General features: G+C 39.4%; 1 protein-coding gene across 3 annotated transcripts in view; it reads right to left on the reverse strand.

Moving 5' to 3' along the window:
* The window catches only part of PRDM16 (PR/SET domain 16), a 343965-nt gene that overhangs the window by 209405 nt on the left and 116483 nt on the right, over positions 1–18077 (reverse strand). For all 3 annotated transcript variants that reach the window (XM_052793070.1, XM_052793069.1, XM_052793068.1), the window contains exon 2: positions 6781–7130. In XM_052793070.1, coding sequence (XP_052649030.1) covers positions 6781–7130 — 350 coding nt within the window. The remainder of the gene's footprint in view (positions 1–6780; positions 7131–18077) is intronic.

The following is an 18077-nucleotide window of genomic DNA, read 5'->3' on the forward strand; positions in this document are numbered from 1 at the left end:
AGAAGCTGGTATTCATGGATGTCTCTCGAAGACGAAAAGAAAATATTTATTTCCTTTTTCTGCTTGTGAATCAGAATGTTCTATTTAAAGAAAGTGCCCTCTGCCGGATTGCTCATGAGTTATTACCCCTTATGGAAATAAAAGAGAAATATCAGGAGGTATTCTTAGTCATTCCCTTCCCCTGTCTCTTCTTTTTTTTCTTAATTCCTTATATACCCATGTTTTAGAGAAGTGCCTAAGATAGAGCAAGATATCTTGGCATTCTTGGGCCTAAAAAAGACTTACTCTTTTAACCCTGACATTGAAGCATTTGGTGAAATATCAAAAAATGGTGCAAATTTCAGCCACTTCACTTGGATGTCATAAGGTGCATTTTTCATTTTTATGCAGGAATGATATTAATAAATTACCCCCCCCCCAATAGATTTAGTTGTAGAGAATGGGATTTTGCCTTTGATACAATAAGCAGTTCCCCTGCACCCCTCCCCGCTTTTTCTTTGTTGCTTCTTTTTCTGAATCAAAAGCCAGTAACATGTGCCTATTGGCATGTTTTTAATACCAGGCATAGGAAACAGTCTAAAAATTGACAGCACCTGGAAGCTGACTCTTCCCCTTCCTCATGATGGTCTCCTAACACCAGAACAAAGGCCATATACTGTGGAGAAAATTAAAGCGTTGATGTTCTCACCACAGTTGCTCTCTGGAAAGGGGACAGTATCTAGCACGTACAAAGTTCAGCAACTTTATTGGCCAAAAATCACACAGTATTTAGAATATTTAGAGTTCAGTAAGTTCTTTTTCCTCCTTGAGATTTTTTTTTTTTTTTTTCACTTAAGTGCCAGGTTTCAGTCTAAAGCAAAAGTTTATCTGCAGTTTTATAATGCACGTATATATATGTTCTAATTCTGGATGCCTGTTAGCAACTACTAGTAGCTAAGGGCATATCTGGGAAGTCCCAGAGTGCTTTTACGTTCTATTTACCTTATGAACCCATAGATTCTTTCTTTTTCAGAATTATTCTAGCCAAACAAAACTCTGAGAAATTGTGAAGTAACCTTGCATGGGAAATGTCTTCGGCATAGGTAACACACTCCATCTAGGGAATGGCCATGCACACCATTCTTCAGCAATTTCCAAGACTGCTCATTCCCTGCAAGAGCATTAGATGTGGTTTTGAAAACAGCAATTCATAAGCTCTTTTTCCCTGAGCGATAGAAGCTGTTATAGTAACATTATTCTCAAGCCAAAGGGAAAGGCAGAGGCCAGAGAAAATGAATGAATCAGAAGACACATGAAGAAAAACTACAAGGAAATGTCATCACATCCTTTCAGTCTAAAAGTTGAAAGAACGTTAGCAAGAGATGAGTGCAAACGCGTTTTGGGATTTCTCTGCTCATTTAAAGGACTCATACTTCTTTTAGCATCTTTTGTTAAGAAACAGGACAGACAAGAACATGCTGCTTTAACAAACCGTATCAGCTTTTAAAGTGAAATGAGGGAATTTGGGCTGTATGTTCTTTTAACTGGGAAGCATGACAAAAGCATCACAGTTAGAAAACTGTTTAGAGTCTCCTTCCTATTTTAATATTTTTAAGACTCAAGGAAATACAATATAATCATCCTCTCAGCAATCAAGGCCAGTCATGTGAAGTAAATTTTCCTTGGCACTTATGAGTGTTTCTAAAAAACAAACAAACAAAATAAACAAAAAAAACCCCCACACCAAAATTCAAATATTCTATTTTGTGGGAACAGGGAGGTTGAACTGCTATGAATCACTGACACTATAAAGCATGTTCAAAAACCAGCAGTTTTCCACTGGCACAGATGTGAAGCCAAGAATGCCTGCTGCATCCTTAGCTGCCGGCTCTTATTTTTTCCACAGTTATTTGTCTTTCATGGGACAGCTTCTATCTTCACCCTGAAGTATTAAATGAAAGCACTTATTTTTCATATGTAAAGAAGAAGCCTGCCTCTTACACTTTAGTGTAAGAGAAGTCTCTTGTGTTTCAGCAAATAATCTCTTAAAATCTAAATTAAAACAAAGGAACTAATAACTATCTTTTATTAATGTTATTTACCCTGTGAAGCAAACTGAGCTAAAAGCATATCTGATTGCTTCCAAATTCCCTAGAATTCAGTTGCTAAATTTCCTTCCAGGATGTGATTCCCATTCTTCTCTCAATGAGCAAAATAAACAGTGCTATGATAAATATCATTATTTACTCAACAAAGTGATCAAAATCATTACGCGATTTTTATTTTTTTTTAGGTCCCAGAGGCAATAAAGTGAAAACATGCTGTGATTTATTTGGGGTACTCTGAATGGTATGTTCTGTGTCAGCAGGCAAGGAAGTAATAGGATCAGGAGAGCAGAGCAGAAATGCAATCACGTCACACTAAATAATCACAAGGCTTTTAGTTTGGGTGGTGCCTTTTAAGGAAAAAAAGGTAGATAAACATGATCAGCACAGTAGTGTCAGGGAATGAGGCACAGAGGGAAAACACACAGCACACCATCCTATACAAGCACTTACTGAATCATCTCTGTGAAGGGGTGGGGGCCGGAAGGCCGACATATCTCATTTATTTTTATGAAATGAGCATGAATCACTCACTGCCATCCCATGTTAAAAAATCCCTTGAATAATAGGTGTGGCTTAATTTAAAGAATATTTTTAAAAACACATTCCACAAAGCAAATGTTGGAGGAAAAACATATAAAGAAACAAGATAGTAAAGACTTGCGGCAGATAAAGCAGGACATGTATTCACCCAGTCTTAACCCAGTCCCTCCTGCCTGGCTAAAAGGAAAAACATCTATAATAAAAAAAATTACATATCTTTTTTTCAAGATATGGCAAGTAAGACACGGCGTTCTGTATTCCCTATGATGTTTTAGGCTATTAGGGGAAATAATGAGTAAAGCTGAAAGTTTCAGCAAATAGCATTCTTCTTCTACCTCCTGGAGCTAGATGTTTTACATCAGAGCCAGGTCTGGATCAAACAGTTTAGATGAAGAAAGAGCCGGCCCCTACCTCCAAACAGGAGCCCGTGTTTTTTGAGGACTTTGAAGAAACACAGTTAACTGTTTTGTCTCATTTTAATTTTCACAGGTCTGGTCTTATTGAAGTTTGAAAAGAGAAAGCTATTTCTGCGGTGTTAATGCCTTGGATAGAAGAGAGAGATCCGTTTTCAAATCAAAGCCTTTAATAGCACATTTGCTAGCCCCACTAAAATGGATTTTTTTAATTACAGAAATTGGAAGAAACAGATCTTAACTGTGAAGTTCAAACTGAAGCATTTTTAAATTTGTATTGTATTTTAATATACTGAATTAGCATGCTTGAGCTTTAACTAAAAACATCCACAGAACAGCAATAAAAAAATGCCTTCCTACACACCTACACATAAATAGTCCACTCCGACATTCTCCAGCACTGTTTCATCCTTTACGCTATCTACAGCGATTGGGGCCCATTACAGATGGGCACAAGTCCAAAGATATTAAGAAATTTGCATACTGACCATGTTCAGAAGCCAGATATGCATTTTTAAGCACAAAGATGCGTCCTATACAACAACATAAAACAGCTTCTAGCAAAACTGAGATGCTGCTAATGAATGCCCACTTCAAAATGTGGTGTAAAGCACTCTTAGGTATTACCACTTCTAGTGGCACTCTTAGTTCAGTCAAAGTCTGACAACAAGTTTCCTGTGATGAAGGGCAAGAACTCTTTGTGCAAAAGGCAGAAACACTATTAAAATTAAGGAACTGATGACTACTAAAACCAAACAAAAAAGTCCAGGTTTTCAGGATTTGAGCAGGTGGGGTGGAGTGTCCACAGAAGTAGCATTATCAAGAGTATAAACGATAGGAAATGAACTGAGAAATATGAATAGAGAAGAAGGTTGGGTGTGAAGAACAGATAGCTTTCCTGAAGTAAAAATACTAAGATAACTAATAGAACAGGCAAGTCAAGTGTAATCGTAATATCTCAATTAGCCAGCAGTAAGGAGTTATGTGTAAGAAGTCTTACAACAGCATTCGACTTTCAAGTCACTGCAAGTCAAAACTGCAAGTTACAGAGAAGTATTGTCAAAAAATAATGTCAAACTGCATAAGGAACACTTCTTACGGTACACTACAAAAACTACACTTGTTAGATTCATCACTAGTGTAAGAAACAACATACAGAGGCAGAAGTCTAGGCAAAAAACTCCTCCCCTTTTCTTTTTTTCTCTTGCTGCCAATTGTCTGCTTACTCAATTTTATTAGCAGAGGATGGAAACATATCCCAAGTTACAATTTCCTAGCACAAGTGACATCAAGTAAAGCAGCCTAGGATACCTCTTTAAGGCTTTTCCAACCTTGCACTCAAAGGAAACTGCTCAGAAACCAACAAACGATAGTATTTATTACATGAATTCCCATTTAGCACACGAAGGTATTCCTGTATGTTGTTCCCAAGTGAAATGAAGAAGATACTGAGTGACTAAAAATGGGTTTCTGAACTGCCTTTAAACATACTGGGAAGTGGAAAACTTCAAGAGTTATCTGCAAGTACAAGCAAAGTCAAAAGAGATAGTGTCAGGGTGGGTCTAAGACAGTGTTTGAGGATATCTGATGGAGAACAAATAGTCCTTCCTTTCAGGTATGAAACGCACCTGCCAAATCAGAGAACAAAAGAATGCCGCCAAAATGTGAGAAGTACCCCAGCGAAAGAAAGTTTGTTCAATTACACTACAAAAATAAACAGTATCGCAAAGTCAACGTAGACTGAAGTTAATAGATACGGCTTTTATCAGGCCTGGCATTCAGTGCAGAATGGATATAGGGAACATTTCTTAAAAACATGAATGTAAATACAAACTTTTATCAGAAATATAAAACACAAGGACAAAGGTTTGCCAAGGTCAGAAAAAAAGACTGGCATTACTCAAATTTGATCTGACTTCTAGCAGCCAAGGAGGATAGCACTTTGTTCCGAAAAAACCACTATTTTAAAAAAACCCAAACAAATGCCACCTATAAATACTACGTTCAGAAATAATAATTCACCTTTCTGTAGGAGCCAGTTCCACATTGCAGCCTACAAATAATCAATATTGCATATTCCTAGAGGAAAACTGTGCTTAGTTTCAGAGACAACTTAAAGCGATCAGTACATTAGGTAATCTCAAGCTGCCTCATACCTATAGCTTCCCTGAAACAGACAAGTATTTCCAGTATATTAACAGCAATTGCCCCCCCCCCCCCAAAAAACGTGTTTTGAACCTAATACAGTAATACTAAACAATCAAAACTCTCAGTTGAATTTCCCTTCTTTCTCTGCATTAGGAGACAGAGAAAGGGAAACTCTCGACTCAGTCATTCAACCAAACTCCAATTTTAGCTCTTCAGACATCTCCTACTGCAGAACAAGAAAACATGATTGAGTTTTGGTTTTATAGCAAGTGGTTTTTTGCTTTTTCCTGCACTTCGGACACATTAAAAAAGTAAACAAAAACATCTGGACATACTTCTTTGGGCTTCAAACAATCTAACTGTTCACTGATTTTTCAGACTTCACAATCACGAGTGTAAACATCATCAGACACAATTTAAAATGTTAATGCTTAAGTTTGGCCTTTTTGACCTCATTTTCTAAGAAAATAGGGCTTCTGTGATTGCACTGTTGGCTTGCCCCCTTGGTAAGTTTTACTGTTTTATCCCTTAGTTATTTCCCACCTCTGTACTCCAATAGCTTTTAAAACATGGCTTCACATCAGTTAGTGGCCGATGGAGAAAACAGGCCAAGTTATTGCTTCACGCAGGGGAAAGGGAGGTAAAATTCAGCTTCCACGTATTTTGAGGGACAGGGCTAGCCTATCAAACAGCACATGAGAGTCCTAGTCAGCCAAATCTCCCTGAACTAGCTGCCCCAGATGCAGCCTCTTCCTCAAGACAAAAGACAGCAGATTCGATGCGCAGCAAGGGTATTGTAGTGCTGGGGTGGACATTAGGGCTACAACAGAGAAGCAATTATATATTATATAATGGACACTGGATGCACTGGGATAGGACTGTGGACACAGAGCATAAATCCTAGGCTACATTTCACTGTTGACAGAATCTAGTATAATTTATGATAATTCTTAGGGGTACAGGTATTTTCAAATCAAGAACACAGGAGCAGGAAGAGACTAAGATGATTTCTGGGACAATCCCAGAAAAGCAGGGAGAAAGATAGGAGTTCTGGGATAGTGCTTTTTTTCCTATTCCAGATTGTTTTTTGTTTAGCTCTTAGGCAAAAATGACTTTCACATTTCTTTATCTTTGCTGCAGAACAAGAACTCAAGAACATCTAGGGTATTAATGGGTACATGCTATTTTTCTATGCCCAGTTAATAATGCCTGCACAGCTAACATGGACTGGAAGTCAAAGGTAACACACCCAACTACAAAACATGATGCGACTAATCATATTTCTCCCATTGCGACAAGTTCTGAACACAATTTGAAAATGACAAGCACTTTAAGAAGTGACCCAACATCATTTAAAACCAACCTTCTAAAATGGTGCTAGAGGAGTATTTGTAGCCCAAGAAGCTATCTTAAAAAGGATTTCTGCTGCTTTTTAAATACTGCATGTAATCGGGGATGCAAAATAACGCAGGGAAATATGGCATTAGCAAAGTCACTACTTCTGTCCCCAAGCCAGTCAGGACTCAGTCTAGCTTTATGAACAGTTTGCACAGAAGACAAATGAATGTGATTATCACATTCAACACGCTTACCTCCCATCCAAAGTTTGTTTCCTTTAATGTGCTCCTTTGTACTGTCATATAGGGTCCATATCTTTCCCCAACTTCAATCTTCTTTTTGGCCCAAATCCCTAGCCCTGCCCCTGGAATCGAAGATTCTCTGAGTTCAAAATCTGGTGGGATTGGAATGTCATCAGGAATGTAGACGGGAGCTTCATAAGGTGAGCCCTCCTTGGGAGTGAAGTCCTCACTGGTGGGAAAGGGTGATGGAGGTCCGACAGGAATGGGGGACATAATACTGTCCTCTGTTTCCTCCTCTGCACTTTCGCCAGCAAGGAGATCAGGGTCGGTCTCGTACATATTATTTACAATCTCGCTGTCACCTAAAAGGGGAAACAGCAGAACAAAACACACTGAAATACTCACGTGAACATTACTTAATCTCTTCTTGGGACAGTTTCATAAAGCCTAGTTCGCATGCTTTAAGGATAGAAGTAATGGCGGAAAAAAAGATAATCCTCACCTACAGAACTCAGGTAAGAATATTCATACTGGTTGCGCAACATTCAGTGCTATTGAAGGATGAGATGAAAGCTACTTGCAGGCCTGTCATGTTATACTGGATCAGGGTTACTGTAGCGCTTGTCTTTCAATAACCGAAAGAGGGAAGAAAACACAGAAGAGGTGTTCGAGGCTCCTTGTAACCATTTATTGTCTTAACTGGCTCAGTGTATTTTGTAGAGGAAATAAAAGAGAAATTAAGGTAAAATCTGACTTAAGTTTGGCAAGAACTGTTTGCCTAGTACTTGGGTTTCTTGGGTTCAATGCGTCACACGACAGAAGCCATGGCTGATGTGACCTTCCAGCTACATCTCAGCAACGTACCTTTTCAGGTGTAACAAAAGCATCGCTAGTTTGTAATGCTACTTTAAGACTAATATGTCCTACTTGCTTAAACAGCAAGCATTTTAAGCTACACTCTCAACCACGGTACAGGTGTTGGTTCACTGAACTCCACAGGACCGGGATCTGGTTTGCAATACTGCTACAACGGTCAAAGAGAAAGCTAGGGAAAAGCTGTACACTTTCCTCTGTTCCACACAACATCTCATGAACTAGACAGAAACAGATTAACCCAAGTAGTATTATAACATTATCCTTTAAAAAGAAACCCAAGCACTTAAAAACATGAGCCTAAAATGCTTATTTAATTTCATACTATTCAGGACGTAAGAGTTTCAGAGGCAAGTCACTATTTCTTCTTTCCTTTTTTAAAACAATGATTCCACAAAAGCATCAGCAGAACGGCAGCTGGTTTTCCTATGCCTCAATTTCTTCAGCTGTATAAGGTAGTAGAAAAAAAAAAACCACACACAAAAAAAACCACGTAAGAAGATTTGAACGGGATGTATATAGAATAAAGGCAAAATTTTAAGTAGGAGGAGTTAACATTACTAGCCAGAATTGATAAATGCACCTAGTTAGAAATACCACGTCAAATCTTTCATGCTTAGCATCTTCAGCATAATTACAGCACTGTTGAGCTCAGTGCCTACAAAAGACTGGGAATCAAATCAGTCTGGAGGATAGGAAGGGAGCATGTGCATGTGTGTGTTTGGGGAAAACAAACACCACACACACACACACACAAAGTAAATACCCTTAATCCTGCAAGGATTTTTAAGCTTCATTTTCCAGCAACAAATTATTACACTTCAGAGAATTAAAGTCAATTCCATTCTTAAACCTGTAACAACATGCATCCATTTTCTGGTTTGATATTGGCTTGTACAAGCTAAAAATATTCTTCAAACATCCCTTCCTCTTCCATCACTTGCCAAAAACAAATAACCTGAGACATGTTTACCAGAATGCACTGAAAGAAAACTAAATAGGAAAAAAGTCTGTGAGCACAGGAGTTGACTAAGAAGTTTTCAGAAAAATACTTTTAACCGGAAAATGATAGTCTGCTGAATCCAAAATGCTTCATTCAGACACGCATTTCAGCGATTTCACGGCAGGATTCTGCTTGCTGGGTGCAGTTCTGCTAAGAAACTGCCACATTTCCTCCAAATTCATTGATGGATCAACCAAAGAGGCCAATCTTCCAAGGTAGCCTTGCCGTAAGGACTCTTAGGGCTTCCTCCAGCTATCTTCTGCTGTACAGATGGGATTCTACAAGTCCACCAGACTTGCAGTTCTAACAGAGACTTGGCCACATTTCCACATGAGGAGCCTGGACAACACAGCTGGAGCTTTGTTTTGACTCTCCCCCCTCTGTCACAGGGCCAGTAAATGCAGGGAATCATAGCTGAGCGGATGTCAGATCTCGGAACCCAAGAATACATTTCATTTTTCTATTTTCAGAACCAAACACTCCAATCATTTCAAAATTAATTGTCTTCTTTCCTCCTTCATTTTACTGACCTCACAAAATTTTTAAATTTATCTTGCAATTACAAAATTACAATTTTTTTTTTTTAAATATTATTATTTTTTACAAAATTCCCCGAAGACAGAAAACTCCGTTTTTTGACCAACTTTCCCTTGGACTGGTATACAGTGAGATTCCCACAGTCAAACCACATTGTGATGTACTTGTGTTTGGAATATACTTAGTCTTATGAAATGCAGTTATTATTGGGATACTAGTGCTGAAAGCTCCTATTCAGCCTGATTAACCAGCCCTGCTTAGAAGAGAGCTCCTTCTTCAAAGAATTTACAAAGAGATAGAAGGGGAAATGGTTTATAGAGTCTTACAGGTGAGACACATAGCTATAGAGAGAATAAACAGGTTGCTAACAGAGCTGGAAAATGAACCCTGAGTCTTAGCTGATCACCTTCATGAGGAAAGCATTCTCCTCCTCACTCCAGAGGTAGAACAGAAAGGAAAGAAGTCTGCAAGATTGCCATTACAGTTGCTGCCTGAAAAAGTACCTTCACCAGAACTTCCAACCTCACAAACGCCTATATTAACTATGAATAGATGAGATTTTTTTTTTCCCTGGTAAGTGGACAAACCCAGAGCACGGTAATTTGGAGAAGCATCACCATAGTTTGCAATCCAAACACAGGCCTACAGTCACTGCTAACCAGGCTTCAGTTATAACAGAAGTGTTTCCAATCAGTCTCTCCTAGCTTGCTGGAAAGTCAAGAACTTGAGTTCTTTTTAAGCCTCCAAAAGTATGCTACGCAATAGTACATTATTTCCATTTATGAAATCTTGAAATTCTTTGGTTTTTTAAGGTTTGATGTTATAGGTTTATAATTGTGGCGATCATTCTGAAATATTCTTTGGGCAGCCAAAAGAATCAATTCAGGGGTGAACAGAAAAAACCATGCAAGCTGCTGTCTTAAAAACAAAACCAAACCCCACGTCACTAGTTTCTCTTATCCACTGCAGCATCTGCATTCTGACTATAAAACCTTGAGGACTGATTTCCTGAGCCAAGCTGGTCTGCTGCACTAGACAGCTCCTACGCAGCGATGCAGAGATGTATCGTCAACAAACCAACAGATTTGCAACTAGATATGTCATTGATAGATTTTAAGGACAGCAAAGAGGATTTGTGCTAATTCTGTATGACCTCCCGCATTACTTAGACCGCAGGGCTCCTCTGCATTATTTCCATCTTCGAGATCAAGAGGCAGTACACAGTTTATCTTTTAGGCTGAAAAAACCCCCTACTTTAAGATTTTCCAGCAGTGGCCAATAAGCCTTGGTACACAGCTCCACTGCACTACTACACTTTTGCCCAGTAGTGATTGCTGTTAAAGGGCTTGTACAGCACCCCCCTCCCCACACACACAAAGCACACAGTTCGACAGCAAGTACTAATGGGGGAATTATAAGCCCCTTTGTCTCCTCTCTCCCTGGCAAGCGGTCTGCCTCCTTTTTACCTTCCGCATTCAACATCTCTCCCTTTTCAATTTTTGAGGATGTCACCTCTTAACCTCTTGAATGAGCTACATAGGATAGAATATCTTTCACTGAAATGCGTGTTTTCAACCCTTTAAAGACTCCTGACTGAACCATCTGTGGTTTTTCAACAACTTTTTTGAACTATCTATATTAGAACTGGCTAGAGGATTCCAGGATCATCCAAGTGAGTGCTAAATCCAGAGAGAAATTTTCCAAAGGAGCTCCACTGAAGACAACAGACTTAATCTTTGGGATGCATTTACCTCTTCAGATTGTTAGTGCTAAACAGGGCCTTTTACAGATTTTACGATCTTTATCATACAAAGTATAATACTTTAACAACATGTAACAACAAGTTCGCTGTACTTAAGCGAACAGTTATTCAGGCATCATAAACCATTTAAAGAGTCCATTTATCAGAACTGGACTCTTATATTTCCTATATCTGAAACATGATACACATATATATTTAGTTCCAACTTTCCAGTGCACAAATACCAGTAATGAAATGTCCCTCTAACTAAAAATGAGCTTTTTCACTCTAATGGTTTGAGATTAAGAAGAAAGTAAGTTTCAGACATCTTCCCTGAAGGCTACTAGGAAACAAAAAAGTAATTACTATGTATCTTCCAAGTTTTGCCACATTAATTGGAGTACTTGTTAGCATATTAGAATACCTTATTTGAATTGAATGTGATGAACTAATGATATTCACATGCCTCATATCAAACTGAAGCAGAATCAGTATTACTTCCAAATATAGGGGGTTTAGCTGGCAAGAAAACTGTAGTTTTAACAGAAAGTTGGGTAAAATGTAAAAAGTAATATTCTAAAATACCACTCAGTAAGAAAATTATGATTCATTGTGTAAAGCAAAAATGGTTCGCATGAAATTACAGTTAAAGTTAGTTGTAGCTATACCATAATAAATCCACAGCTATTAATCACAAATTAAACCTGAATTAACAAAAATACAAGTATTCCCATCAGCTAGTGCATCAGCTTTGCAGCATACAATTTCAGCCATTAACTGAAACTCAGAGTGGATTATTATTTCCTTCCAATTCTGTAGTTCACAGAGCAAAAAGGGATGTTTGTTAGTACGCAACTTTTTCAACACTAAACAAAAGACACCCTATCTGTTGAGAGGGAAAGCACCTCAAGGAATTGCAAACTGTGCTTACTTATGCACCAAAATATTATTCTAACAGGGAAGTCTCAGAGCAGAACCTCTAAAAGAGGCACAGTGAAATGCAGAATCAGATTTAATAGAGGGAACAGTGCAAAAGAAGTGGCAAGCAACCGAGATGGATGAATAAATTGACTTGGAGAAAGGCAAGCTTTGAGCAGGTGACCAGCACTGATCAAAAATTCAGCTGAGCTTTCCAGTTCTGATTCTGGAAATTCTACCCGATAGGAATAAAACTGGTATAGAGATGGTCTAATTCATTAATTTAACGTTAAAGTAATTTTCACCGATCAGAAAGTTACGCATAGACTGAACAACTGCTCCTGATCAAAAAAATGAGCGACACCCAAAGTAATTCTCAAGCACTCCCATCAAACAAGTGGTGATGATCTGGCAGCATCTTTCAGTAGGCCCCAGCATTTCATAACATGAACCCTTACTATGAAGAGTCAACAGAGCTATGGTAGGTAAAGATTCAGGGTAAATAAGTGGAGAACCAGGCCTTTTGACTCTCCCATACTAACAGAAATATATAGTATTCAAGGGCCATTCTCCAGATGTGGCCTGTCTCACCATCTAGAGGTGTAAAGGCATCTCTGCTGACCAGGTCCTGCAAGAACACACCTCCGACGATCCCAAACATCAGTATGAACACGAAATAAGCTTGAGAAGCAAGTTACACAACCAGTTCTGAACATGCTAAAGAGAAAGGAAAAAAAAAAGGGGGGGGGGGGGGGGGGAACAGGTCCCAGGGAGCCTGAAGTACATAAGAGATAGGAAGCTTAAAAATGAAAACGGTAGACTCAGAGGGTAATAATGTTTGGGGATTTTTCCAAGAGGATTCAATAGCTAAGCTACAACATTCATATGTAATGAAAACGGAGCTTTTTTTTTTTTCATCCAAAAAGGAAAAAAAAGGGGGGGAGGGAAACAGATGAGGGGGGAAAGAAAAACACATTTGTCATACAATACAAGTAGTTGAAGTATTTTGGGAACAGATTTGCCATCTCTCAATTAAACATGAGGCAGCATGACTGTGCTTTCATTGCACAGTAGTTTCCACTATGATAACAAGTCCAACAACCGCCTCATTGTGGACCATGCAGAAATGAGAGGGACTCCCACAGTGCATATTAATGACTGACCTCTGATGTAATCGGGGGGGAAACAGCACCCAACAAAAATTACAGTTTTCACTGCAGCATGGAAGACAGTTCTTGCTGCCAAACAGAAACCATCAGGGAAGAACAGCTGAAAAAGCACGGCTTGACTTAAGGTATACATACTACATCTCTTCTATATCCTCAGAATACACCTTCTGTGTGAAGGACACATCTCCTCCTCTATTTTTTTTTTTTAATGCCTAATAAAGATTTTCCTGAGTTCATGCCTAAGAAACCTGGTGGCAGACTTTACTGAAGAAGAGGATTTTGATTCCTTTGCCAACATTTTTTTGCTGCAGCTTTTGAGAAATACAGAGAACTGTCTGCTACAGCTTACAAATGTTTCCTCTGCTAAAAAGTGCAACCCTCCTTACTCAAACATGTCACCAGAAACAAGCTTTCATAAGTATGATATACTCCATAATCCTGAAAATACTTGTGGTTGCTGTAAATGTTTTCTCTCCTAGTATTAGCAAGTCAAATTATTTTCTACTCTATGATTAGCCTCTTTTGCACTTAAGAAACAGGAATTCCAACTGAGTTGAAAAGCAAAACTAGGTTTATTGGAGCACGACCTGTGAAAATTTTCAAGTGATACAAGTAAAGTATAAAGACACCTCGCTCCTGAACACTGTTAATTTAATTTCTTCTATGGGACAATCAGGGCAGTTCTGATTAAATTTTAATTTACTCTGAAGTTGAACCCACATCTGACTGACCTCGTATTTCAAGACAAATCATGAAACACAGGTAATCTTTTCCTTCTGCCTTTTCAGTTGCTAGAATCAGTTATCAGGGACTGGCAACAGGCATGAAATGACAACAAAACAGAACATTTTCAGGTCACGATAGTTCTGGTACAAGAGATAGCATCTGTGTGAGCAGAATCACCAAACAGGTATACGTATGCACATTGGGTTTGTCACCACAATCTAATATTTAGATCAACAGCTTTTACATGGTATTTATTGACAGCCAGGGCCATCGGGAGAAAATCAGAGGTGTTCCTGTAACCTGTGACTCCTTTTGTCCGCTGCCAAGCAGAGCCGTTCGGTCAGAACGGGCACCTAGCCTGTATCTGCCCAGGAGAGGCAGCGGGCATTTGCACAGCACAGCTCCATGTCTGCCCTTCCTATCAGCTGTACCTGCCTCGTCCAGAAAACATCACCGGGGCAAAACTCCTGGCAGCGTGCCTCCTGAGCCTGGCTCTAAAGTGGGAAGTCCTGCTGTGAAAGAGCTTCCAGAGATATTAGGTAGATTTCACTAAAACATACAGATGTGCTAGCAGATCTTCTCCACAGGTCATGTTTATTCCAGGGATTTTAGGCAAATTCAGCAGCTGGGGTTTAGTTCTGATTAGAGCTGAAGCATCTGCGACAAGTCCATCTACTCGCACTACTTCTTCAGTACTGATTAAGCCTCCTTAATTTCTGGTAATCACATTGCTCACAGGCCTATAATCATTGCACTGCAGAATCTTCTAGATTGCCCTCACTTCATATTGTGCCGTTCATCAACCTCAGTGCTCCTCTCAGCGTTACTCTAGATGTAACACAACTGGTTAAAAAAAAAAAAAAGGCAGAGAACATCTTGTTGTTTAGGAACAATCTTCATTTCTACTGAGTTTCATCACAAATCAGCTGGCTGCTATTTGAGAGCTGTATGTGGGATGTGGCCATTCACTGATGACAACCATGCTGTCCTACATCTGCCCCTCTTCTAATGGCAAGTACTTCAATGCTCTGGAATGTCTGGTTATGTGAAAAGCAGTACAGAAATACAACTTGACCTTATTGTTATTGTCATGAAACTAAAATTAGTCCTTCAGAGCTCACTAGCAAAATTACTCAATAAAAAGACCCATTGAAAGGTTGTTTCCACAGATAATCAGATATAAGCATAGGCTTAAAATCTGTGTGACACCAATGAGGTTCTTGCAACAATGAGAGTGATGCTTTAGTATTGGTGAGAGACCTCATGAATAATCTATTTAGCAGCTGTAATGAAAGAAAAAGAAAGTCTGATGTTAAAGGAAATGGTGGCAGAAGAGACGATGTGTTAGATTTTGGGTGGGGTTTTTGTAGGTTTTGTATTTGTTTTTTAATACGTTTATTAATATGATTATTATATAACACATAATTTTCCGCTACGGAAATCCTACTTATCTGAAACGACTAAGCATCTTCTATGCTCACAAACGTTGCAAAGAGCATCTCCAGCTCCTTCACTAGGGACACTTACAGAGCACACCAGGAATGAATTTGTATTGGGCAACCAATGCCTGATCAGTAAGCACAATCTGCCTTGAATTTCACTGACCTTGAAATAAATATAAAACTGGGCCTGATCCTACATTCCTTCGGCACTCAGAACTCCCATCGAGAGCAATGGGAATATCAAGAGCAAAGAGAACACAGGACTGAGGCCGTAACACTTTTGTCATACTCCACGGCATTGTGCTGTTGGCTGACACAGGGTGACTTTCCAAGCTCAAATTTGGCAGACAGCTCCAGAACGGCATGTTCACAGAAAACACCTCATTTTTACTTGTGCATAAAATAACAGTGGGCTGAAGTCCACAATGCTGCCAGGTCAGAGGATGCTCTTGTCAAATTGGTCTGTATTAACACAACATATGTGTAAAAACCAGGAATTTTTATTTTCTAAACAACAAGGAGGAGAATTACAGGCACGCACTGAACTCACACTTTGCCTCAGAAGCTAACCTGGAATCTCAGGCCCAAGAAAAGAATTTGAGCAAAAGTGTAGAAAATACAAATATGCATGCAGAATTGTGACTTCGTACCTAAGACTGAAACAACACCGTGATAGATCGACAGACTCTTTTTCCTTAGGGATTAATTGGGTGTTGAAAGTTTTTCTTAGTTAATTATTCAAAGTTTGCAACTCATTCCTAGCTGTAAGTTTAGAAATGCATACAGGTATTAAAACCGTAGCGTCGTCTAGAACTGTTTGTTATTGGGCTATTATAACATAAAAGGTATCATCAGAAAAATAGCCAGTACGCCAGGACTTCCCCAGGATTCACTCCCATTTTTCTGACTCTGGAGGAAGAGCAGTGAGCGACCTCAAACATCTTTTCCAACCCAAAGAGGGATGTCGCCACCACCTTTACAACTCTGCGGAACGTATCAAGGTTCCTGCACTGTATGGATTTTCCTTCCGAAACATTCCCCAGGGAAGAAAACAAAACAATCAAACAAAAAAATTCCAGATATAGTGCTACGTTTGAAATAAGGTATGGGCTATTTCACACCTCCAGAAAACAAGACCGCCTACATTTTTAACTCTGGGGTGACAGGATTCTGCCTCTATTTGCTGTACACTTAGTATGTTTCATCAGCAAAAATAAAGTCATTTTTATGACTGATTTGTAGACCAGCAGAGCTGGAACAAATCATCAACATTACAGCCTAATTCAGCCAAGAGTGCAAATACTTACATTAAGCAAGTATGCGCTTAACTACTGCCAACAACTGACAGGGTTCATTACCTCTGAATATTGTGCTGCCCATCTATAATTTATTTCAGGCAAATTATAACAAGTTTCTATCCTATAACCTGCCTTACTCCATTCGGAATTCTGCATGAGCCTCGCCGCCCGCTCTCGCTCTGTCCTGAACAGGACGGAAAGCTGACAGCCAGGCACAGACCAGAACTTAGAAGACACATCTATAAATCACGAAGGACACTTGAAAGCACCAAACAGCACCCACCCAAACAGGGACTTCAGAACAGTGAATGATCTCAGTGATCAGATTGCCACCTGATGGCCACAGCTGAAATACAATAGAAAATCAGAAACCTAGTCCCTACTTGGACTGATTCTGTCTGGCCTTGGTTACAACGCCTGATTTCCACAAATTTCAAGCACTTCACAGCACCAGGAACCGGCATCTCATCTCACACAGGCTCACGTTCTTTAGGATGCAGGTCTTCTGCAGCATGCTTCGCAAACGGCAGCATCAAAATAGAAAAGTCAAGCTGCCCCACACAATCCTCAATAAGACTCCATTACTCAGTTCATCTAGGAATGGTTTCCCAGTTGCTCTACTGGCAAAGGTAACCAACTGTTGGCAAGACAGTTCACCTACAAAGGCACGTTTCCCTGAACACACAGACTAAAGAAAAGAATGGCTGGTATTAGTAACACTTCAAAGAGTTTGTATATGTAAGCCAAAGACCTAAAATTCAGTGCAAGACCATCTCTGGAAGCTAGTCTAAAATATTTGGGTTTCCTTCTGCCAGAAAGGATGCAAATTAGTGCCAAAACGGTGGTGACAAGAATTACTCCTCTTGTATTAAGGATGGGACTGAAGCATTAAATGCTTCACGGCCATACAAAGGCGGCTTTTCCTCCGTCCACAGACAATATTCATTTAATGGTAATGGCTGTAAAGAAAGGACAATAAAGAATAAGTTACTTAAGACTCTTGAGCCTGTCACATAATTTCTTCCTTCCATTCATTGCAAGAACCTTTCTCCTCCACCTAAGCTGTACTGGTAAGTATCTACAGCATTTGCTAGTGGATGCTGGTCAGAAAGCAACACATTCAGCAACCAAAACAGAAACTGCTGAAGAGCAACCTCCTGTACACACGTGGGGGCCAGTGCTCTGCACGGTTCTCAGACTACAGAGCGATGCTCTGGAAGGTTTTCCATAGAACTCTAACTGTCACAGGAGGAAAAGTAAATTCTGCTTTAAAGGAACCTTTAGAAACATCTTTTTTCTCTTTCATTCATCCATGAAAACCCTTCATCTTCACAAGTTTTACAGTTGAAAAAAGACTCAGGCAATAAATGCACAGGGAGGGAAGTGGTCACGAATGGGAAGTGGGTTTGCCAACATGCCACTGTGCCAAAGGAGTGCCACACGATCTGTTTTGACCTTTGAGAAATTATACCGCTAATACAATCCTCTCTTTAATTTTTTAGTTTAACGGGCACTTCTGCTAAAACTTGCTGTAATTTTGTCTATTTTTTTCCTCCGTAGATGCTGAACATATCCAGCTTGAAATAATATTTTTCTTCCCTT

This window comes from Harpia harpyja, chromosome 7, assembly GCF_026419915.1.
Source record: "Harpia harpyja isolate bHarHar1 chromosome 7, bHarHar1 primary haplotype, whole genome shotgun sequence".
NCBI lineage: Eukaryota > Metazoa > Chordata > Aves > Accipitriformes > Accipitridae > Harpia > Harpia harpyja.